The 23,599-nt window shown below is 57.6% G+C and overlaps 2 protein-coding genes across 5 annotated transcripts in view; both read left to right on the top strand.

Annotated features, from left to right (window-relative positions):
- The window catches only part of GREB1 (growth regulating estrogen receptor binding 1), a 53,085-nt gene extending 36,585 nt beyond the window's left edge, over window positions 1-16,500 (top strand). The window contains exons 22-32 of the mRNA XM_036335311.1: window positions 244-346; window positions 884-1,042; window positions 2,394-2,536; window positions 5,585-5,746; window positions 7,609-7,813; window positions 8,858-9,032; window positions 9,335-9,553; window positions 10,770-10,905; window positions 12,274-12,474; window positions 13,795-13,933; window positions 15,283-16,500. Coding sequence (XP_036191204.1) covers window positions 244-346; window positions 884-1,042; window positions 2,394-2,536; window positions 5,585-5,746; window positions 7,609-7,813; window positions 8,858-9,032; window positions 9,335-9,553; window positions 10,770-10,905; window positions 12,274-12,474; window positions 13,795-13,933; window positions 15,283-15,446 — 1,806 coding nt within the window. The 3' untranslated portion in view covers window positions 15,447-16,500. The remainder of the gene's footprint in view (window positions 1-243; window positions 347-883; window positions 1,043-2,393; window positions 2,537-5,584; window positions 5,747-7,608; window positions 7,814-8,857; window positions 9,033-9,334; window positions 9,554-10,769; window positions 10,906-12,273; window positions 12,475-13,794; window positions 13,934-15,282) is intronic.
- A 6,648-nt stretch (window positions 16,501-23,148) lies between these two features.
- The window catches only part of LPIN1 (lipin 1), a 76,904-nt gene continuing 76,453 nt past the window's right edge, over window positions 23,149-23,599 (top strand). For 2 of the 4 annotated variants that reach the window (XM_036335308.1, XM_036335304.1), the window contains exon 1: window positions 23,149-23,431. In XM_036335308.1, coding sequence (XP_036191201.1) covers window positions 23,345-23,431 — 87 coding nt within the window. In that variant the 5' untranslated portion in view covers window positions 23,149-23,344. The remainder of the gene's footprint in view (window positions 23,432-23,599) is intronic. The other 2 variants (XR_004971936.1, XM_036335303.1) reach the window with 1 other exon arrangement.

Below are 23,599 nucleotides of genomic sequence, written 5' to 3'. Positions count from 1 at the left end.
CCGGCCTGGACCCTGGTTGGGGTGCATGCCGGAGGCAGCCCGTCGATGTGTTTCTCTCACATGGATGTTTCTGTCTGTCTTTCCCTCTCTCTTTCCCTCTCTCTCAAAATCAATGGGAAAATATCCTCGGGTGAGGACTTTAAAAAAGTTTTCATAAAAGAGGGAGGTGCCATGAGGCGTGGCGGGTGCTCCTGGCGCGGAGACGGGTGCGCTGACTGGGCCCCCACCCCCTTGTGCTCACAGATCGGGAAGACGGGCGCTTACCTGCAGTTCCTCAGCATCCTGTCCCGGATGCTCATCCGGCTGACGGAGGTGGACGTGTACGACGAGGAAGAGATCAATGTCGGTGAGTTCCATCCTCACGTGTAGTCACAGGCGAGACACTCGGTCCTCAGTGGGTCCGGGGCCGGAGCTGGTGGCCTGGGATGCGGATGGGATGCCAGTGGGCGTCCAGGTGCCTGCAGGACAGCTTCCGCTCCAGACGTGGTCTGACCCCTGGGGTCCAGCTGGCTTTTTCCCGCTGCTCTTTGATCTCCTGCGGCGGGAAGCTGACAAGTGGCCGTTAGGGACCCGATGGCCCGAGGTCCTAACACACACAGTCGAGTATCACTCAGCCTTAGGAGCGGGGTCCCCCGTGTCCTCACGCAGCTCCTGCAGGTGCTCTCGACTCTGCTTCCGTTTCGGGGGGAGTTCGGAACATGGGAGCCCGTGCAGCTGGGCCTCTCCTTCCGCCTCTGGGTTCCCCACGGCCCCCACAGTGTGGAACGTTGTTTCTGTTGCGTTTCTGCCTCCTTTCTCGGAGAGACCGAGAACCAAGCCGGGACTCGAAGCCGCTCTCTGTTCCCGTTTTGTCCCGTGTCCCCCGTGTCTCCCGACCCCGTAGACCTCCGAGAGGAGTCGGACTGGCGCTACCTCCAGCTCAGCGACCCCTGGCCGGACCTGGAGCTCTTCAGGAAGCTGCCTTTCGACTACACGGTCCACGACCCCAAGTACGAAGACGCCAGCCTCATCTGCTCACACCACCAGGGCGCCAAGAGCGAAGGTCAGGCTCTGCGTGTCTCCCAGGGCGTGGGAGTAGCCTCTGGAAGGGAGAAGCTGTGCGTGTGAGGGATGTGCTCCATCCCCTGACGGAGGCCCTGAGCGAGGGCAGCACCCGGCACGGAGCGGAGGCCGCACCTCCCGGGCCGGGAGGCCTCTGAGGGGACCAGGAAGGAAGACTCGCTGCTCAGCGAGCGCTGGGGACGCCGAGGACACGGGCTGGGCTGTGTCACGGTCAGGATGTGCTAAAGGTCTTGGTTAAGAGCGATACAAGGCGTGTATCTTTTTGCTGTTAATCCTCACCTGAGGACATTTTTCCATTGATTTCTAGAGAGAATAGAAGTGAAGGGGAGAGGCAAAGAGTGAGAGAGAGACACTGATTGGTTGTTTCCCGCAGGCGCCCTGACCAGGGCCGGGCATCGAGCCTGTGACTGAGGTACATGCCCTTGCCTGGCATCAAACACCAGACCCTTCAGTCTGTAGGCTGACACTCTATCCACTGAGCCAGACTGGCCAGGGCGACGCGTATCTTTATGAATGGGATTGTGGTAACAGAATGCTCGTATGCCCTCTGCTCCCTTGGTCTCTTGTTCTCCCCCTCCTCCTGCAGGGACCTCTGACCGTCACCGTGTTATCACCTGCGGTGGTTCAGGGTCCCCATCAGCCGACACAGTGTTAGTGCCGGTGTGAGTGTAAACACGGACGGGAAAGCTTGGGGAATGCGGAGTGAGAGGGGAGTCGTCACCAGTGGCCATCGGACGGGAATGTTCTCTCCATGGTTCTCAGGCCACTCTCAGGCCCTGGGGGTCCCTCACTCTCAGTCCCTGGGGGTCCCTCACTCTCAGGCCCTAGGGGTCCCTCACTCTCAGTCCTTGGGGGTCACCCACTCTCAGGCCCTGGGGGTCCCTCACTCTCAGGCCCTGGGGGTCCCTCACTCTCAGTCCTTGGGGGTCCCTCACTCTCAGTCCCCGGGCATTCCTCACGGAGGCGCGTCTCTAACGAAAGCCAGGTGCTGGACTCTCACTCCTGCTAAGTCACTGGAAAGATGGGACACTTCACCCGCGTTGCAGTCTTTGCGTGTTGCACTGGCGATCCGTTGTCATGTAGCGAATCCTCGAGTAAACGTTGATCCAACATTCACAGGCTCACGTATGACATGATGGGTGGACAGCCTGTAGTGTGTCCCATGGAGTCTGTCGTGTCTGAGCCTCTGAGTCCCCGCGGGTCCCAGATGGGCTGGGGCCACCCTCGTTCGCCGTCTCCCACCCCACAGTAGCGTTTCGGCTCGTGTCCATGTGAGTGGCGGGAGGGGCTCACCTGCCCCTTCGGCTCCGTGACACTGGGCTTCCCTGCAGACAGGGGGCCGCCCAGGAAGCCCGAGGACCTGTTTGTGCGGCGCCAGACGGCGCGGATGCGGCTGTCCAAGTACGCGGCCCACAACACCTACCACCACTGCGAGCAGTGCCTCCAGTACATGGGCTTCCACCCCCGCCACCAGGTAGGCTGCGGGCGCCGGCACGCCCTGCTTCCCCTGGTTACGTTTCCATTCCGGAGTGGGAGGTGGAACGTTCTGGAAGCCTTGCTTCCTGGTCTGCTGGTGTCCTCAGTTCCCATCTGTAATCTGTGGAGTGGCTGCCGACCCCGCAGAGCAGGCGTTCTCCAGGTTACATGGGTTCTAGCAGAAGGTGAGGCGGCTGCCGGGGTCCGAATCCGCCTGACATCCTAGCAGTTTCCGCCGTTCAGGGCGGCAGACTCCCTGCTTGCATCCTGTGTGCCAGACACAGACGTGAATGAACGGTCTCCGTACACAAGACTCGGGGTGTGGGATAGAGACGCACATGAGCAAAACCTAACAGCAGGAAGCCGGCAAGGAGAGCAGTGCGGCCGAAGCACAGAAATTACATAAAGGGAGCAACGTGCACATCACAAGCACCTACTGTGCGCCAGGCAGTCTGCAGGGCACGTTTATATCTCAGTACTGCCCAAGCTTTTACTTTACCTACTTTTTATTTTATTTTTTTAATTCTCAGCCGAGGATATGTTTTTATTCATTTTAGAGAGAGAGAGAAAGGGAGAGACAGAGAGAGAGATAGAGAAACACTGATGGGAGAGAAACATGGATCTGGTGCCTCCCATATGCACCCCGAGTAGTGATGGGGCTCACAACCTAGGTATGCGTCCTGATCAGGAATTGAACCCGCAACCTTTTGGTGTGTGGGATGATGCTCCAACCAACTGAGCCATCTGGCCAGGGCCTTCCCAGCCTTTCCATGTGGTAGAAAATGTCCTTTGTCCTAGACCCGTGGTTGGCAAACCGCGGCTGTCGAGCCACATGCGGCTCTTTGGCCCCTTGAGTGTGGCTCTTCCACAAAATACCGCGTGCGGGCGCGCATGTATGGTGTGATTGAAACTTCATGGCCCGTGCGCAGAAGTCGGTATTTTGTGGAAGAGCCAGTGTTCTGTGGAAGAGCCACATTCAAGGGGCCCAAGAGCCGCATGTGGCTCGCGAGCCGTGGTTTGCCGAGCCGCAATTTGCCGAGTCGCAATTTGCCAACCACTGTCCTAGACACTGGGTAAGTGGATAAGACCACTGGCCCAGCCCCTGGTCACCTGAATGGATTACAAGCCACACCTGTACATTCAAGGTGCACTGGCTAGGAGACAGTCCTGTCTAGCTTCTTTTTTAAAAAAAAATATTTTTATTGATTTCAGAGAGGAAGGGAGAGGGAGAGAGAGAGAAATATCAACGATGAGAGAATCGTTGATCACTGCCTCCTGCATGCCCCCTACCGGGGACCGAGCCCACAACCCAGGCATGTGCCTTTGACCTGAATCGAACCCGGGACCCTTCAGTCTGCAGGCTGACGCTCTATCCATTGAACCACACCGGCCAGGGCCAGCTTCTTACTTAATTCTCACTGAAACCCCTGAGGCAGTAGCATTTCCTGGTTCTATAAAGCAGCGGCCACCAACCTTTCGGAACTCACGGACCACCGGTTGCCGACGGCTTATGTAAATGAAGCTCCTGGCCTGGGCGGGAGCATGGAGAGGCTTGGGAGAGGAAGGCCTGCGGGGCCAGCAGGCGGGAGGCGCCGACACTGGCTCCCTCTGCTCTCTCGCTCGCCTCTCACGGCTCCCTGGGCCTTTTTCTGAAATTTCCTCAGGTGCCTCCCTCTGTGCTCCCTCCCCAGCCCAAAATCTCTGTCCCTCTGGGGTCTTCGGGGAAGTTCTGCCGGACGCTGACGACGGGCTCTGTCCCCTCCCCAGAGGGCGTTGTGGTTCTAGAGGAGCCACAGGAGTTGAGAGCTGGTGTGCCCGGCCTGCGTCCGCCCTCTCGGCCTGTCATTCGGGAGTGCGCAGCACACGCTGGTGGGCAGGGCGAGGGGTCGGGGAGGCCCCCTGTGGGTGCCTGAGCTGAGGCCCGAAGGAGGCATGGCATGGCTTGGGCAGAGCCGGGCTGGGAGGTCGGGCCAGAGAACCGGGGCACAGCTGTGGCGTGAGGGGAGGGCTCTTTGGACCAAGTGACTAGAGGTGAGACTAGACTTGGGGCCGGGAGTGAGCCTAAGACCTCTGATGCCAGTTTTTACATCCCAGAAGGGGGCCTGCTTCCTACAATCGTTAATTACAGTACAGAGAGGCCTCGGGGTGGACATAGCGAGACCGGGGTGTACAGGTGTGCGCAGTTCTGTTTTATTAATACTCGATGACACCTGTAGTGACATAGGGTGGAAAAACACATTTGTTAGCCTAGAACAGTGATAGCGAACCTTTTGAGCTCGGCGTGTCAGCATTTTGAAAAAGCCTAACTTAACTCTGGTGCCGTGTCACATATAGAAATTTTTTGATATTTGCAACCATAGTAAAACAAAGACTTATATTTTTGATATTTATTTTATATATTTAAATGCCATTTCACAAAGAAAAATCCACCAAAAAAATGAGTTCGCATGTTACCTCTGACACGTGTGTCATAGGTTCGCCATCACTGGCATAGAACATGGGGTCTCCAGGGTGATTGCTTAGCACAGTGGTTCTCAACCTTCCTAATGCCACGACCCTTTAATACAGCTCCTCATGTTGTGGTGACCCCCAATTTCATTGTTATAAATTGAACATAATTAAAGCGTAGTGACTCATCGCAAAAACAATATGTAATTATATATGTGTTTTCCGATGGTCTAAGGCGACCCCTGTGAAAGGGTCGTTCGGCCCCCAAAGGGGTCTGGACCCCCAGGTTGAGAACCGCTGGCCTAGCCAATAACCTAGCACCTGGGTCAGATCCAGAGTCCAGAGGGGTTGGCGCCACCTCCCTGGGTGAAGCGTGACCAGAATTAGTGACGGGATCCGGCTTCGGCCAGCTGGGTGTGGCCTCCGGCGGCCAGACCTGGTGTCCACACCTTGTATGGGGGGCACCCGTGCGTGAGCTTCTTGTGCTGCGGGGCAGAGGTGGCCGTGACCCGCGTCGTGGCGGCCACGCGGGCCTGGGTCTTCGGGGAGGTTCCGCCGGCCGCTGACGACGGGCTCTGTCCTCTCCCCCGCACCCCAGCTCTATGAGTCCACCCTGCACGCCTTTGCCTTCTCTTACTCCATGCTAGGAGAGGAGGTCCAGCTGCACTTCATCATCCCCAAGTCCAAGGAGCACCACTTCGTCTTCAGCCAGCCCGGAGGCCAGCTGGAGAGCATGCGGCTGCCCCTCGTCACCGACAAGGTACTGGCGGCGGCCCGGGGGTCCGATCGGTGTGGCTGCCAGGGGCCGCTGAGCGGGGGACCCAGGGCCGTAGCTGCCGATGAGCCCAGGGCAGGTGGGGCCCGGTGGAGGGATGATGTGGTCCCTGGCCTTGGAGAGGAGGCGGGGAACATCAGGGCTTTGAGGTCCCCCAGAGTCAAGTTTTAGCCTTGTCTGCCGTTTCCGGGCTGTGCTATTTGAACTTGTCGAGGTCTCTGAGCCTCCGCGTCCTCATCCTACACCCAGGCGGTCGTAAATCTCGCAAAAGCTTGTGGTGAGAGTTACAGGCGTCACGGACATAGGGCGCTGGCCCAGCTGGAAATGTGCTGAGCAGACGGTTGTGGCGCCCACTCTGTCCGTCCTTCAGGGCTCCCCGCTAGGGAGCACCCAGCCAGGCCAGGTGGTAGGAGAGCATGGCCCCCATCACCAGCTCCAACAGTTACTGACTCATGGCGGTCCCGTCTCGCCATCCGTCCTTCTCTCCTCTCCCGCCTTCCTGTGTTATCTGGAAGCGAATCGCAGACACCGTGTCCTTTCGCCCATAATCCTTCAGTGTGTATCTCTGAAGGCTGCTTCGCCTCTTGTGACGCCATTGCTCTTACCCATCATCGCTGTGACCGCCCCCCTGGCGACGCTCCTCCAGGGGTGATTGATTGGCCCGTCCCAGCTGTCACCCTCAGCAGCCTCGCTGCCCTTGAGCCGCCCGTCACCGCGAGCTGGTGTGGATGCTGAGGGCGGGACGCCGGGGGCTGGACCCAGCCTTTCAGACAGACCCTCCTATCAAGCCCTGAGGCATTTGTAAAGCACCTGAGGCCTTCGTCTCCCGCCCCCGGGCTGGGGTCGGGTGTGCAGTGGGCAGGGATTTATTCACACCCCCGTTTCCACCGACTTCCGTCGGCGCAGCCATGAGCACAGCGGCCTCACAGCGCAGTGGCCGGTGCGTGGAGGGCTTCCGGGGAGCAGAGCTCCTGCCGAGGCCGAGGCGGGGCCCCTGGTTCTCGGTGTCACAGATGCGCAGCCGGGCGTGTGACCAGCCGGGCGTGTGACTAGCCAGGCGGTGTGGGTGGGAGGTGGGGCCTTGGGTCACACAGGAACCGTCTCTGCTCCAAGCACCAGCTTAGATGCTCCGAGGAAAGGGGAGTGAATGGAGGCAGCGGAGAGACGCTAGTTTGGGTTGCTTAGCAGACCGTTTCCAAACAGCATTTACTTACTAGTAGCTGCCGAGCCCGTGGGCTGGGAGTCTGGGCTCCAGGCGGGTTCCGCTGGGCTGGGCTCACTCATGTGTCTATCGTTGGCTCCCAGGAGGGCTGGGGGCTGGCCGGCTAGGGTGGCCTCCGTGGGCCGCCCTCTCTGCTCCACGTGGCCACTGCCCCTCCAGCAGGCTGGCCCTGGCTTGTTCCTGGGAGGGTTCGGAGAGAGGGCGGAATGTGCCCGCCTCTTGCAGCCAATCTCAGAACTGGTGCCCCATCACTTAAAAAAATAAATTATTTTTTTTATTGACTTCAGAGAGGAAGGGAGAGGGAGAAAGAGAGAAGCATCAGTGATGAGAGAGAACCATTGATCGGCTGCCTCCTGCACGCCCCCTACTGGGGATTGAGCCTGCAACCCAGACATGTGCCCTGACTGGGAATCCAACTGTGACCTCCTGGTTCATAGTCAACGCTCAGCCACTGAGCCACACTGGCCGGGCTGGTGCACCATCATTTTTACTGCGTTTTATCCATAAAAGCAAGTCTCAGGGCTGAGCTGGATTCAAGGAGGACGGGGATAGACATGTCGAAGGGAGGGGAGTGACTGTGACCCCGTTTAGAAACGCTCTCCCTCCTTCTGCCTCTACTCCCCAGAGCCACGAGTATATAAAAAGCCCGACCTTCACCCCGACCACCGGCCGTCACGAGCACGGACTCTTCAACCTGTACCACGCGATGGACGGCGCCAGCCACTTGCACGTGCTGGTCGTCAAGGAGTATGAGATGCCCGTTTATAAGAAGTACTGGCCCAACCACATCATGCTGGTGCTGCCCAGCATCTTCAACAGCGCTGGCGTGGGTACGCTCCTCTCACGCCCCCTCGGTGGCGTCCCGGGAACCGAGACCCGAGAGAATGTTCTGGAACTCACAGAGTTCAGCATTTTTCACCAAGCCTGTTGGCTTTAAAATACACACACACACACACACACACACACACACACACATTGATTTCAGAGAGGAGGGAGGAGGGAGAGAGAAACATCAATGTTGAGAGAGTCATTGATTGGGTGCCTCCTGCACGCCCACACTGGGATCGGGGCCCGCAACCCAGGCCTGTGCCCTGACTGGAATCGAACCTGGGACCCTTCAGTCCACAGGCTGACGCTCTATCCACTGAGCCAAACCAGCTAGGGCAAGCTTTATGACTTTAAAGCTATTTTGATTTATTTGAATATTCTTTTTCTTCTTTGATGTTTGGTTGTTGGTTCAATTTAGGTTCTTAATTCATGTTGGAGAAGCAAGGATACTGTATGTGTATATGCATACCCCATGGATACAGACAGTGGGATGCCGAGGGCCTGGGGTGGGGGTGGGGTGGGCTGGATGGGGTCGATGGGGGATAAAAGGGGACATATTTAATACTTTCAACAATAAAGAGTAAGAAAAAGAGAGAAAGAGCCCTAGCCAGTTTGGCTCAGTGGATAGAGCGTCAGCCTGTGGACTGAAGGGTCCCAGGTTCGATTCTGGTCAAGGGCACATAACCAGGTTTTGGGCTCATCAATGATTCTCTCTCATCATTGATGTTTCTATCTCTCTCTTTCCTTTCCTCTCTGAAATAAATAAAAATATGTTTAAAAAATAAAATTTAGTTAGAAAAGAAAAGAAAAGCAAAGCAAGGATAAACAGGCAGATGTATGTGCAAATGGGAGAGGTGTGTTTTCTCCTCTAGAATTTTCTCTCCCAAATCAACAGCTAAGAGTGAGTGGACGAGGGAAGCGGGCGAGGACAGTGGGGACTGGCTGGTCGGGGTGGGGCCTCGGTGAGCAGTGCTCCCTCTGCCCGGGGCCTGTGCCGTGTGGGTGTCCGGCGGGACTGGGGGTCAGCGGTGGCTTTGCCGTTGCAGGCGCCGCCCACTTCCTGATCAAGGAGCTGTCCTACCACAACCTGGAGCTGGAGCGGAACCGGCAGGAGGAGCTGGGGATCAAGCCGCAGGACATCTGGCCGTTCATCGTGATTTCCGACGACTCCTGCGTCATGTGGAACGTGGTGGACGTGGACGGCGGCGGGGAGAGAAGCAGGTGAGCGCTTCCCACGCCTACAAGTGGGACAGATGTGCGCTCTCCAGCGGGGATCCCCTCCACCCCTCATCTGTGAAATGGGCGGGAGGTGTGCCCAGGCCGGAGGGCTGCTGCGAGGATGGGCGATGAGGAAGGTGGTGCTCAGCCGGGCGCTGGCCCTCCGCGCGGCCGTGGCGGGTTCCGCCTGCACCAGCCCCGCCCGGGGTGTCTGCAGCGGGAGAGCAGCGTCCTGGCTGGCCCGTCCAGAGGGCCTTGCCCGTGTCTGCACGTCAGCCCGGGATGTCCCTCTCCCTCCTGAGCAGAGAGTTCTCCTGGTCGGAAAGGAACGTCTCTCTGAAGCACATCATGCAGCACATCGAGGCGGCCCCCAACATCACCCACTACGCCCTCATCGGCATGCGCAAGTGGTCCAGCAAGGCCGCCGGCCGCGCCGTGCGCGAGCCCTTCTCCCGCTGCCACGTCCACGACTTCATCATCCTGAACGTGGACCTGACGCAGAACGTGCAGTACAACCAGAACCGGTGAGCGCCTGCCCCGCTGCCGCCCCAGCTCCACCCCCAGGCCCAGCCCCCAGCCTCCAGCCCTCCTCCTCCCTCCTCCCTCCTCCCTCCCTCCTTCCTCCTCCCTCCTGGAGGGGCAGCCTAGGCCTGGCCGATAGCCGCTTCTCCGCTGCCCTGTAGGCCACAGAGCCAGAGGCCTCCCGCCCATAGCACCAGCCTGGCCCCTGCTGTCAGCTTTAATATTTTCTTTTTTTTTTTTCTTAAATGTATTTTTATTGATTTCAGAGAGGAAGGGAGAGGGAGAGAGAGATAGAAACATCAATGAGCCCCACACTGAGGATCCAGCCTGCAACCCGGGCATGTGCCCTGACCAGGAATCAAACCGGGACACCTGGTTTCTAGGTTGATGCTCATTCCTTCTTTCTTTTGTTCCTTCTTTCTTTCGTTCTTTCCTTTCCTGTTTTTCTTTTTCTTTCCTTTCCCTGCCTCCCTCCCTCCCTCCCTCCCGTTGTATAATTCTGTGGCGAGGAGATTTGCATACGACCATTCAGCCTCCTCTGTGGGCTCACACGCGCTTTACTTAGTGACTCGCCGCGTGCTGTGTGTGTCCTTCCTCTGGCTGTTTGGCTTCCTCTCGGTCACAGCTCTCAGGAGCCTTAGCACCGAAGGAAGCGGCGACGTCTTTCCCTTACGTGGCTTCCGTGTGTCCAGCCACAGGGGCGCTTAGCGGAGCCCAGTCGCCGATGCCCTGGCCCAGTCACCGCGTGGAGTGTCCCTGGGCCAGGCAGGGGGCACACACCTGAGGTGCCCGTGTAGGAGGGAGTTCGGGGCCAGCCCGCCCTGCTAGGGGTCTGGGTTCTGCCACTTGCCGGCTTGGCCTGAGCCTTGTTTTCCTCAGCTGAAAAAGTGGCTGATTTTTTTTGTTTTGTGTTTTTGTTGGGGGAGGTTTGTTCTTTTCAACAAACTGGTGGAAGGGTTTTGCACGTCCTCCCAGCGGGCCTGTGCGTCGCAGGTGGCAGTCCTTCCGTAGTGTTTGCCCGCGGGATGCCCGCCGGCCTGTGCAACGCATCACAGCCGGGCCGGCTCCCTGTTCGTTGGCCTCTGCCCTCCGGGAGGGGGGTCCATAGGGAGGGCTGAGCCTGCCCCTCCCTGTCGCCCCGGCACCAGGCACACATGCCACTGCCTGGGGACGCGAGGGCCCCCCGTGCGACCTGTCCCCCCCTCTGGCTCCGAGCAGGTTCCTGTGTGACGACGTGGACTTCAACCTGCGGGTGCACAGCGCCGGCCTCCTGCTGTGCCGCTTCAACCGCTTCAGCGTCATGAAGAAGCAGATTGCCGTGGGCGGGCACCGGTCCTTCCACATCGCCGCCAAGGTGCGTGGCCGGGGCAGGGGCCGTGGCCGTGGCCGTGGGTGTGGGCCGGCTGGCCGTGCGCTTTGAAAACCAGTTTTTCCTTTCATTCCCTCAGGAGCGTTCTTTAACTATTAGGTGTTTTGTTGTTATTCCTCTGTTGAGCAGAGTCTTACTTTTTCCCTTTAGGTTTAATGGTGCATTGATTATGGAGAGGAAAGCGAGTCGTGCTTTGTAACATGTCATCGGAATGAAATACTTGTTCTCATGGTTTATTCCAGTGATGGCGAACCTTTTGAGCTCGGCGGGTCAGCATTTCGAAAAACCCTAACTTAACTCTGGTGCCGTGTCACATACAGAATTTTTTTGATATTTGTAACCATAGTAAAACAAAGACTTATATTTTTGATATTTATTTTATATATTTAAATGCCATTTAACAAAGAAAAGTCAACCAAAAAAATGAGTTCGCGTGTCACCTCCGACACGCGTGTCATAGGTTCGCCATCACTGGTCTATTCATTCAGTGTTGGCGGGGCGCCCAGTCCCTCCCTCGGGAGCAGGTCGCCTCGAGCCGAGCGGGGTGTTAAGTCAATATGGGGTGGAGTGCCGAGGTGATGAGCGCCCCGGGGCGACGCCTGGGCCACGGGGAGACTCTCCTCGCCGGCGGCGGGGGTGGCATCTGTGTGCATGTCCCTGGGGCGGGACGTTAGGGCGGAGACCTGGGGGATGAGAGAGCGGCGTGTCCCTGCTTGGGGAGAGCCTGGCTGACGAGGCCCAGAGGGAGGAGCGAGGAGGTCGGCGCGGAGGAAGCGCAAAGGCCAGCGGGGAGCGTGGCAGAGGCGAGCTGGAGACGCAGGCAGGGCCTTCCTGGCCGTGGGAACCTCTAGACGCCTCTGTCGGGGCAGTGACAGCTCATTGACAGGGTCCAGCAGCCGGCCCGATGGTTTTCTTCCTGTCCCCGGCCTCGCGGGCAGGGCGGACATGCTGGCGAGGGAGGAAGAGATGGTGGGCTCGACGGGGCAGTCGGGAGGAGGGCAGTGGGGTGTCTGGGACCTGGGGGTCCGGGGAGGCTGGCCGTGCCCCGAGGTTTGCATCCCTGCGTTTGGAAGAACGTCCCAAGTCCCGTGGATTCTCTGTATTTTTTCCTCGACCAGACAGCCAGTGTCCTACGTGGAAAGGTCAATGTCGACGATTTTTACTGATCGAGTCGATCAGTTGTCACCCGCCCCCCTTGGGGAAAACCTGATGTTTCTTAACAGAGAACTTTATCGTCCAAGTCGGTGTGTTCTCAGCACTGCCATGGGGCCCCCTTCCCTTGGCGGGGCCTCCGGCCTGGGTCCCCCCAGCCTGGCAGCCTGGGGAGGGCTGACGCCCCTCCTCCCCACACAGGTTTCCGACAGCCCCGTGGCCGTCGTGCCCGCCCAGTACATCTGTGCGCCCGACAGCAAGCACCCGTCGCTGGCGGCCCCCGCGCAGCTGCTGCTGGAGCGGTTCCTGCAGCACCACAGCCACCGCTTCTTCCCGCTGTCCCTGCGGAACCACGGCCACCCCGTGCTGCTGGTCGACTGCTACCTGAACCTCGGGTCCCAGGTAACTCGGCGCCTGCTGCCCGTCCACCCGGAGCTGCCTCGAGGGAGGCGCCCGGACGGAGGGCTCGGGATGCACTCAGCACCTGCGCCTCGGTGCTCCCCCCTTCACAGCCGGTGAAACAGGCTGCGGGGGTTTTCCTTTTCTCATGACCAAGTAAGAGGTTATTATTAGAGTCAGGAGCGCCTGTCCCTCTCGGCAGCCTGCACATCCCATCGCGGTGACCGTCTCAGGCAGTGATGGCGAACCTATGACACGCGTGTCGGAGGTGACACGCGAACTCAGGTTTTTGGTTGATATTTCTTTGTGAAATGGCATTTAAATATATAAAATAAATATCAAATATATAAGTCTTTGTTTTACTATGGTTGCAAATATCAAAAAATTTCTATATGTGACACGGCACCAGAGTTAAGTTAGGGTTTTTCAAAATGCTGACACGCCGAGCTCAGAAGGTTCGCCACCACTGGTCTAAGAACATGTTTGCACAGCACAGGGGCCTCGGCACCAGGTTCCCGCGTCAGGAGCCTTTCATCAGTTTTGCGAGCGGAGTGTCTCGCCAGCCCAGCCCCGCCCCCCATCTTCCAGGTGCTCGACGCCCAGGATTTGCGGCTGAAGGAAGTGGTCCTGTCCAGTCCTTGTCTCTCTTGTACTAAGTGTCAGGTCCTGCAGTGCTGACCCGTGTTTTACACTGCAGGTGCCGCCGCTTTAAATCAAGTCAGGCAGTCTCAGACCTGGTATACGTGTGTTCACGTATTCACGTGTGTTCACGTATTCATGTGTGTTCGCGTATTCACATGTGTTCATGTGTTCACAGGAGAGCATGTGAATGGTCTGTCCCAATGTAATACGCTAGGAATCAAAACCAATGCTGATGCCAAAACATTTCTTTAAAATATATATATATATATATATTTTTTTTTTTTAAATTGATTTCAGAGAGGAAAGGAGAGGGATAGAACCATTAGTGATAAGAGAGAATCATCAGCTGCCTCCTGCACGCCCCCGACTGGGGATCAGACCCACAACCCAGCCTGTGCCCTGACTGGGAATCGAATCATGACCTCCTGGTCGATGCTCAGCCACTGAGCCGTACTGGCTGGGTGCCAAAACATTTCCGATTCTCCGATTAGTTAATGCATAGATAAATCCGGATAAATCTCTTGGAATTGAGTTTCAGGCTGTAGATTTGGAAATAATACAAAAAATATTGTTTCTGGTCCCCCAAAACCTTGAGCGTGGCCGAGCGGTTGGCATGTAAGCGGCGCAGCCGTGGCGTGGCTGAGCACGTCACGAGAGCGGTGTCCCCTCGCGGTTTTCCAGATCTCCGTGTGCTACGTGAGCTCCAGGCCCCACTCCCTGAACGTCAGCTGCTCCGACTCCACGTTCAGCGGGCTCCTGCTCTACCTCTGCGACTCCTTCGTGGGGACCAGCTTTCTGAAAAAGTTCCACTTCCTGAAAGGTAAGTTCCCGTCCTCTGCGTACCCCGGGCCCCGACGTGAATGCTGGCCACCTGCTGCCGCTGAGGAGGGGGCTCCTGGTCGTAGTCCTCCTTCCCCAGTGGGGGCACGGAGGCTCAGAGAGGGACCGAAACCGCCAGCGAAGTCCGGAAGGTGGGCGCGGGGTTCCGGGGTGCACTCCCCCCCATGCCTGTTTGGGTGGAGATGAGACACACCCCCTTTCTTTTCGGCAAAAGGCAGAGATGTGTTCCTTTTCAGTGTATATTCTTTTTTTAAAAAATATTTTTTTAATTGATTTTAGAGAGGAAGAGAGAGGGAGAGGGAGATGGAAACAATGATGAGAGAGAATCATGGATCGGCTGCCTCCTGCACGCCCCCTACTGGGGATCAAGCCCACAACCCAGGCATGTGCCCCGATTGGGAATCAAACCGTGACCTTCTGGTTCATAGGGCAACGCTCAACCACTGAGCCACATGGCCGGGCTCCGTGCAGATTCCTAACACCCGCCCCAGGTCCCCACTGATGTCTCTTCCTCTGGGAAGGCGAGGTCCTCCTCCTCGTCTTGGGATACGGATGCTTCTGGACTTTTACGCGAATCTTCCTCCTGCTGGAGTTGGTTTCTTGCGAGAGTATTCAGAGCGGCAACCGTTCATTCTGTCTGACTTTAAAACGACGTCCCGCCCAGCGGCGGGCCCTGACCGATGTGCTTTCCCTGGGTTGCCCTTCACGCTGACCTTGTCCAGCAGGTTTCCCTGAGCCCCGCACAGGCTAAGGCCCTGAGTAGTGAGAGGCTTACAGCCATCTCTGCCCTTGGCAGTCTCTGCCCTGGGGGAGCAGCTTGTCTAAGGGAGGGCAGGCCATGTAGGAGGAAGGTAGGAAGGTAGGAAGGCAGGTAGGTAGGTGGTAGGCAGCCAGAGCAACGGAATGAATGGACATGAATGTCTTGATTGTGCTGGGATTGGAGAGGAGGGAAAGCTCACCTGGTGGGAAGGTGGGGACAGGTGCGAGCGGATCGCCTCGAGTGGGAGAAGAAGGTGGTGTTGGGCCTGGTAGGGCTGCAGCTGAGAGAGCTTGGTTTGCATCCGATCAGTCTCTTTCCAGTTCTCCTTCTCTCTTGCCCTCTTGGCCACCGTTTCCTCCGCCTCCATGTTATCTCGCCGGCCGGTCGCATCGCCGTGTCTGCCTTGCTAAGACTGGGAAGCATTCCCAAAGAAGCGAGGCCCCGGGGACACCCGACCCTCCCCTTCCAAGCGCAGCCGCTTTCTTTCTGCGAGCCGCAGGGTCCAGGCGGTGGGTTTCCGCGGGATACGCTCGCCCCTGTCTTCACACGCTCTGCCGTTGTCCGTGTAGGGGCGACCTTGTGCGTGATCTGTCAGGACCGGAACTCCCTGCGCCAGACCGTGGTCCGCCTGGAGCTGGAGGACGAGTGGCAGTTCCGCCTGCGTGACGAGTTCCAGACCGCCAACGCCAAGGAGGACCGGCCGCTCTTCTTGCTGACGGGCCGGCACATCTGAGGGAGGCGCTGCAGGCTTTCCGGGAAGAGTGGGGCCTTCGGAACCTCATGCTGTTGAGGCTAAAGAATTCGAACCACGGGGTGTTTGAACAGAAACGGGCCGCAGACGCTGTCTGGCACGTCCCTTGCGGCGCGCCCAAAGCCCAGAGGTGACGGAGACTCGCGGGAGGGACGGGCGTCTGTGGGTGGCGAGCATCAGCAACGCACGCCCGTCCTCCCGGTCCCGGGCCGGCTGCCTCGCCCTGTGCTACGTCCAGGTCCATTTCACGAAGAACAAAGTTTCGCCTACTGTCATGCCATCCGTATGCTTCCATGGACGAACTTGCCTTTTCTCTTAGTCCTCAATCTCTCGATTCTCTTGCAGAGGTGCCAGACGATGGGTAGGATGTGAGCCGTGTAGGTTCCCTCACCATCTACTACAAAGCAATATTTTAAAAAAGAATGCTTTCACTGTAAAGGCTGGAGGCAAGAAAAAACAGTGGGTCACTGCATAAGAATTGTGTCCTTGCCTAGAAGTTTGCTTTTTAAAAAGCCCAAAGCTATCAACTTGAATCAAGTAAAACGAACGGTTTTACTTCAGAGCAAATGCGATTCTATTAAGATAGTATAGGGTAGGCACCCTACCTCTTAGAAAGGGCAAAAGGGAAAAGAAACTTTTTTCTTTAAAAGGTTGCAGGAAGGAAATCTGGGTACAGAGGCTGGTTGACCTGAAGAAACAGAATCTGCCTTACAAAGGAAAGAGGACCAAATGGTTCACTTGAAACGAACAATAAAAACAACCAAAGTGACACATAAACAGCTTGGTAAGAACTAGACTTCTGACCATCATTTTTTTGAAGCTCAGTTTTCAGTTCCTTAAACAGCTTGACTTTCCTAATGAATGCTTGGTCGCTGACCCAAGAGGCAGGGGGACAGGCAGATGACAGTAGGGATGTTCCATGATACACTTCCACTTATCTGCCAGAATGTTTTTTAAAAAAAATACTTTTATTGACTTTTAGAGAGAGAGGAAGGGAGTGTGGTGGGGGGGAGAGAACCATCGATATGAGAGCAGAGATTGAGCCTGCAACCTGGGCACGTGCCCTGACCGCGAATTGAACCGGCAACCTTTCGGAGCATGGGGTGATGCCCAACCAACTGAGCCACACAGGCCAGGGCCAGAGTGTCTTTAAACCAGCATTATGGAGCACTGCCTCCAGGCCAGGCGTTGGGCCACAGTTATGATCTTGATTGATCCTTCCCACAGCCGGTGTGGGTGGCATTACTCTCCCATTTGACAGAAAAGAAGGTTGAGGTGCGGAGAGTGCACAGCACTGGAGAGGAACAGAGGTCCCACTGCTGGACTCTGGTCCCCACCCGCACCTGCCTTATGAGCGGCCTGTCACCGTAGGAGACGCATAACAATACGGAAAAGTCAATCCTAGGATGCGTTTCCGTATGTCCGTCTTGGGCTTTTATAAGCACTCTCATGGATAACAGGTCAAGAAGACATTATTTTACAAGATGATGCCAAAGAATGAATGCCAACCCTTTCTCCCCTAGGAAATAAAAAGCCCGTGAGTATAACAGATTTAGGTAAACGTTTATGAAACCATCCCCTTGTACATGTCGTTATTCCTATTTTGGAATAAAAGCATACCTTCTTTAGTTACATTTGTCTTTTGTACATAGACAACTTGGTGCTGTTCTCCCCATTTTATTAATTTAAACTAAAAAAAACCAACCCCATCTCAAACGGATATCCTTGTTGGTTCCAGTCTTACAAATAAAACTGATGCATTTGTTTCTTTGGGGGGTATGGACACCCTTTTGAGAGGAAGCTTTGTGGCCAGTGCTTTCCAGGGGCTGCCTGCTTAACAACCGGACAGCATGGCAGAAAAGACAGTTTTGGAAAGGAAATAAGACCAAACCCACACTGGTAAGAGCATAGCAACACGAGGAAGAGTCGCTGAGAGAGAAAAGGCAAACACGTGGACATGGAGGGAGCCGTGGCTGAAAATGTACGAAGGAGCGTACCACGCAGGACGGTGGCTTTCGGGTGCTGTGAGCTCCCCTGTGGCTAAAGCTGAAAGGGGACTCGGGGCTTCTGTTAGGAGGTTCATGGGAAATAAGTAATCAATTCCTCCCAGCTCTTCCTGCCACACTTCCTGCACTCCCCCGGCTGAGGCAGCGTGTGGCCAGAGGTGTGTCTAGACTAGAGAATAGAACTCGGGGTGGGGAGGAGACAGCTGTTTTCCATGACAAGCTTTGTATTTAGCATTTTTTGACTTTATGAAATCTATATCTTTACAGGCTCCCCAGGTAATTCCTTTTTAAAAAAAATATATTTTGATTTTCTACAGAGCAAGGGAGAGGGACAGAGAGTCAGAAACATCGATGAGAGAGAAACATCGGTCAGCTGCCTCTTGCACACCCCCTACTGGGGATGTGCCCGCAACCACAGTACATGCCCCCGACCGGAATTGAACCTGGGACCCCTCAGTCCTCAGGCTGACGCTCTATCCAGTGAGCCAAACCAGTTAGGGCAATTCCTTTTCTTTAAATCCTCACCCGAGGATATTTTTCCTTTGATTTTTAGGGAGAGTGGGAGAGAGAGGGAAAGGGAGAAACATCGATGTGAGAGAAACACATCGATTGGTTGCCTCCTGCATGCACCCCGACCAGGGCCCAGACCAGGGAGGAGCCTGCAACTGAGGTACGTGCCCTTCACCAGAATCGAACCCGGGACCCTTCAGGCTGATGGTCTAGCCCAGGGGTGGGCAAACTTTTTGACTCGAGGGCCACAATGTGTTCTTAAACTGGACCGGAGGGCCGGAACAAAAGCATGGATGGAGTGTTTGTGTGAACTAATATAAATTCAAAGTAAACATTACATAAAAGGGTACGGTCTTTTTTTTTTTTTTTAGTTTTATTCATTTCAAACGGGCCGGATCCGGCCTGTGGGCCGTAGTTTGCCCACGGCTGCTCTAGCCACTGAGACAAACCAGCTAGGGCTCCCCAGGTCATTCTTACACCCAGTAACGTTCGGCCACCACTCCCACAAGAGTGGGCAGAGCACAGACTTTGAGTTCATTTTAAATTCTGGACTTCTGATGACACTTCACTAGCCTGGAAAACGGAGGCCTGATTTTCTGAGTGGCCTGAGGATTAGAGGTGAAAACATAGGCGCCTGCTCCCTCCTCCCCCTAATCTGGATGGAAACGACCATGGCGGGAGTCACTAGCACGGGGTGCCAGCGGGAGGCAGGCTCCGGCACCCCGTCCACAGCCTTCAGCTCCTGCTTCTGCCCCACAATGACAGCCATGGGTGGGGCCAGGCCAGGCCAAGCGAGGCGCCCGGAGGAGGACAGCAGGGTGCAGGGCCTGTCTGACGTCAGCAGGTGGCTGGCACAGGGCCAGGCAGTGCTTAGTGCTTGGGCCAGCCTCGCTATGCATCGTGGCATAGGTGCTCACCATGTGCATGAAGAAGTAGATGCAGCAGCCCAGGTCTCCAGAGACCCAGGGGGAGCGTAACCACATGAAGTTGTAGTTCCATGGGCACGCTGACCATCATCACCATCACCATCCTCATCGCCATCACCGTCATCTCCATCAACATCATCGCCGTCACTATCATCATCGCCGTCATCATCATTGCCATCACCATTAGCAGCAGCAGCAGCAGCAGCAGCATAGAGAGCAGGGCTGAGCGTGAGGTAGCTCAGCTGCCTTGGCCCCGTGTCCACGGCTTCAGCACCACGGTTGTGGACAGCGCATTGCTCCCAGCCTAGGGCCAAGATGAGCAAATGGAGCTCGGTGCCCAGAGGGCGTGCCCACAGCAGCTGGAAGTCCAGGTTCATGGCTGGGCTGGGCTGGGCTGGGGTTGGGCCTCCCTCGGGCTGCTGGTCTCTGTCCCCCTGCCTCAGCCTATGCTCCCTTCTCAGTGCCGGGAGACTGGGGGCTCCCCGACAGTGCCCTGGGCAAACTCAAGATCACACAGATGTTTGCAGCAGATTTGTTTACAGCTGCCAAAACCTGAAGGTAGCCAAGATGTCCTTCGGCAGGTGGATGGGTAAATGCGCTGTGGTCCTTCCACACAATGGAAGATTGTTCGGCGCCGAAAAGGAACGAGCTATTGAGCCATGAAAAGACTTGGAGCTGGGACAGGTGGCGAGGTGAGCACAGGGGGTGTTGAGGGCGGTGAAGCTCCTCTGTAAGGTACTCCGGTGATGGATCTATGTCATTAGGCAGTTATCAAAACCATAGACTGGCCCGGCCATGTGGCTCAGTGGTTGAGCATCTCCCTATGAACCAGGAGGTCGTGGTTCGATTCCTGGTCAGGGCACATGCCCGGGTTGCAGGCTCCATCTCCCATAGGGGGCGTGCAGGAGGCAGCTGACCCATGATTCTCCCTCATCATTGATGTTTCTATCTCTCCCTCTCCCTTCCTCTCTGACATCAATAAAGATACATTTTTTAGAAGGCCTCAGAATGGAGAGCATGAGGAGCGAGCCCTAGTGTGGACTCTGGTGTGGCTTGGGTGTTGATGGTGGGGAAGGTTGTCTAGATGTGGGAACAGGGACATACGGGAACTCTCAGCTCAGTTTTTCTGTGAACCTAAACTCCAAAAAAGCCACTAGTAAAACAAAACATCTAGTTTATTAATCGAGAAAGAACCTGATGTGACTTTTTCCCATGCTGGGTCCCCCCCACCGCGTGAGGCACTGTTGGAACTGAGGGTGAGTCGGGCCTGGATCCTGTTCCGAGAGCCCCTGAGGCGGCGGGGATGCTGAGTCATGAATGAACTCGGGGAGCTCCCCAGCTGGGATGCTGAGTCATGAACTCAGGAAGCTCCCCTCAGGGATGCTGAGTCATGAACACAAGGAGCTCCCCAGCTGGGATGCTGAGTCATGAACTCGAGGAACTCCCTGTCACTCTGTGTCCACTAAGGGGCGTGGGAGGGGAGGCCTCTGAGCTCCACCCTCCGGCCAGGCGAGCCGCTCTGAGCCTGTTTCCGCTTCTGGGAACGATGACCCCAACCTTGAGGATGAGCGAGGAAAAGCCCTGGCGCGTGGAAGGAATCAGAAACGTCCAGCCAACCGCGTCCTCTCCCTGAACGGCCAGCGGAGGGAGCAGCGTCACGGGTGGAGAGGGCAGGGCAGGCTCGGGGAGGAGTCTCCCCGGGCCCAGGAGGCAGGCACGTGGGAAAAGGAGGCGAGGAGGGGAGAGGCATCCTGGGAACAGGTCGCATGAGCGAAGGTTTAGAAAGGGCAGACCCCAAAGTGCTCTTGGGGGCTCCTAGGGGACGCCCGGGCTCTGTGCTGGGAGCCTGAGCGGAGGGGCACCCTTTGGGCTCCCAGCCAGGGACACGGGGTGGATGTGTTTCAGGGGAAGGTCAGCCTGGTCCCGCGGCCTCCGGGGGTGGGGGGGTGGGGACGAGCTCCTGGGGAGCCCTGTTGTAGGAAGAGGTGGGGAGTCTGCAGCTGATGGAAACCCAAAGTGAAACGGGCTCGGTTTTGCTGTCTGTGAAACGGAGCTACTACAGCCTGCCTCAAAGTGATTGTGAGGATGCCTCGCTGCTACCGCTTTGTGAAGGTCCGGTACGCGCCAGGCATCGTGCCCAGGTGCAAGGCCTCAAGTACCCCCACAACAGCCCTCTGAGAGGGAGACTATTTTTATCCCCGTGTTTCCCAGATAAGGAAGCCAGGGCTCCTCGAGGCTGAGTGTCTTGCCCTGAGTCAGGACGGCTTCTAAAGGCCAGAGTCAGACCGAGAGCCCAGGTCTGTGTGACTCAGGCTCAGAGATTCACTCACCGGCAGCTTCTGGGGCCTGTCATCGCTCTCATCCCGTCCTGATGTGTCCCAGGCACCTAGTGCTGGCTCTTGGCAGCCCTGCGTAGTGGCAGGAGGCGGTTCGCCCGCCCCCCCCCCCCCCCATCTCCAGCACGGATGCCCTCAGGGCTGTGAAACCACTGCTGGCCCAGGATGCTGAGCCCTGCGTCCTCTTTCCGGAGGCTGCCCAGAGACGCCGGGTCTGCCGTGATCAGAGCACCCACCCTGTGCCTCCAGCTGGATTCTGGCTGAACGCTCAGCACGGCAGGTGTAATCACTCATGTCTTGTCCCTGGCTGGTCATGAGGTTCTTAAAACATCTTGACAGGACAAATTAAGAACAGCCAGAGTGGCAGTGACACAGCTCAGGAGAAGTGCTGAATGTGCTGTGTTCTCCCTGGCGCCTCAGGCCGAGCAGGGCACGCTGACTGTGGGAGCTCCTTCAGGGGGCGGGGCGGGCACCCAGCTGCGAGGCTGTGCACGTTGGTCCCTCCTGGCACTCCCTGCGCTTCTCCGGGTGAGGAAGGCGGGGTGTCTTTGTGGCCAGGACCGTGGTGTCATGACGGAGGCCGGGGACCAAGTACCTCTGTGCCCCTCACTGGATGCAGGACCCGGAAGCCACTGGCCCCTGCGCCTGCAGAGGGAGGGAGTCAGAGCCACGGACATCAGTCATGTTTCCTAGCACTTCTCTCACAGCCTCGACGGGGGCGGGGGTGTCTGTGGGGTCTGTGGTCAGGGCCCCTCTGGAGGGAGGAGGCACCTGCGGTGAAACCTGGGGAAGCCCGGCTGGGGAGGGGTTTGGAGACCCAGGGAGGGGGCTGCTCTGAGCCTGCGGGTGGCAGGTGGCAGGTGGCATTGGAGGACCTCAGGAGGCAGTCCCCGTCCCAGGTTGCAGGGACTTGCGCTGGGGCGGGTCTCCGTGTTGAGAGCTGTCAGGGAGCCGACCTGGCACTCCACCTGCCCTCTCCCTGGCCCTGGCTTCACCCGCCCCCATGCTCAGATTCCCGTGTTCCAGACCCCCTTCTGTTCCCCGCCGTGTGCTCTGGGCACCGCCCTTTCTCTCGCTGGGCGAGATCGCAGTGTCCCCCACTCTGTCCCTGTCCAACGAGATCGGAGTGCTGCACCCCCTCTGGCAGTGCCCTCTGCCTTTGGCTCGTAGAAACTGCCCTGCTATGTGCCTCCCTCCCACCGGCTGCCCGTCCCTTGACACCCCAGCTCATCACCCTGAGTCCCGACTCTTGGGGGGATGGGAGCCGCTCGCCTGCACAGCTGCGGAAGCCAGTCTGGCCCCCCCCCCCCCCCCCCCCCCCGTCGCCGCTTCCCGCGTTGGGACCCAGGGCCGGCTCTTCAAGCTCCTATTTTTGACCCGTAACCTTATAGCGCTGCTGTGCGCGGTATATGCCAGCTCCCGGCTTAACTGCTGAGCTCCCGGGGTGGGGGTGTGGGAAGCGCTAGGAACCCAGAGCTGCTGTCATGACGGAGGCAGCTGAGCGCCATGAGGTGGCGAAGGTGGCCCACTGACCGCGCTCTCCTGACTTCCCGAGCGGGGTGGAGGCGCCCAGAGGAACAGAGAGGCTCCCCCAAAGCCTCGGTGTGCTCTCCGCACAGCCTTTTGCAGGTGTCCTGCCCCCGGCACATGAGGTGGTTTCCCCCCTTCCCCTGTCAAATCCCCTCTGGTCTGAATCCCAGCTCTGCCCTTCGGGGCTGCGTGACCTTGGGGAGTCGGTCGTCTCTGAGTCTTTCTCAGAGTACCTCCTCCAGCCTGTGAGGACAGGGAACGAATCACGGCCAGCAGGGGTCATGCCCCGCCCTCCTCCTCTCCCCACGCCCACGGACACTGGCCCCGCGGCCCCTGCACGCTGGGGACTGGGGTGTCTCCGTGTTGTGTGCTAGCCCGTCCCCAGGTGGGAGAGGCCCTGCAATCCAACACTCTGCTCCCTTCCTGCGCCTTGTGACTTGGCCGGGCTCCTGGGTGTAAGGGAAGCGCCGGCCTCCTGCTCCCCAGAGGGTGCCACCAGCCACGGGAGCAGCGTTTTCCCCCCAGAGCTCCTGAGTGGTGGGGAGGGGGCGGCCGCGTCCCAAGGGCTGGCCATGGAGGAGCAGGACGATGCCAGCGGCTCCAGCTGGGAGTCCCCGCCTGACAAGAGCCCCCCGGACTCGGACTCGCCGTGGTCGTGGGTAAGGGCTGCTAGGCCCCTGAGAGCTGCCGTCCCCACAGAGGGTGCCCGTGGGGCCCGCGGGACTGTCTGTGCTGAGAGGGGTCATTTAGGATCCGCGCATTCATAGTTCCTCCGTGAGTGGGGGGACAGCTGCTCCCCTGGCTCCTGTCCGGAGGCTGCGTTTATA

The sequence above is a fragment of the Myotis myotis genome, unplaced genomic scaffold (assembly GCF_014108235.1).
Source record: "Myotis myotis isolate mMyoMyo1 unplaced genomic scaffold, mMyoMyo1.p scaffold_m19_p_14, whole genome shotgun sequence".
In the NCBI taxonomy this organism is placed as follows: domain Eukaryota; kingdom Metazoa; phylum Chordata; class Mammalia; order Chiroptera; family Vespertilionidae; genus Myotis; species Myotis myotis.
This window is presented reverse-complemented; position numbering and strand designations above follow the sequence as displayed.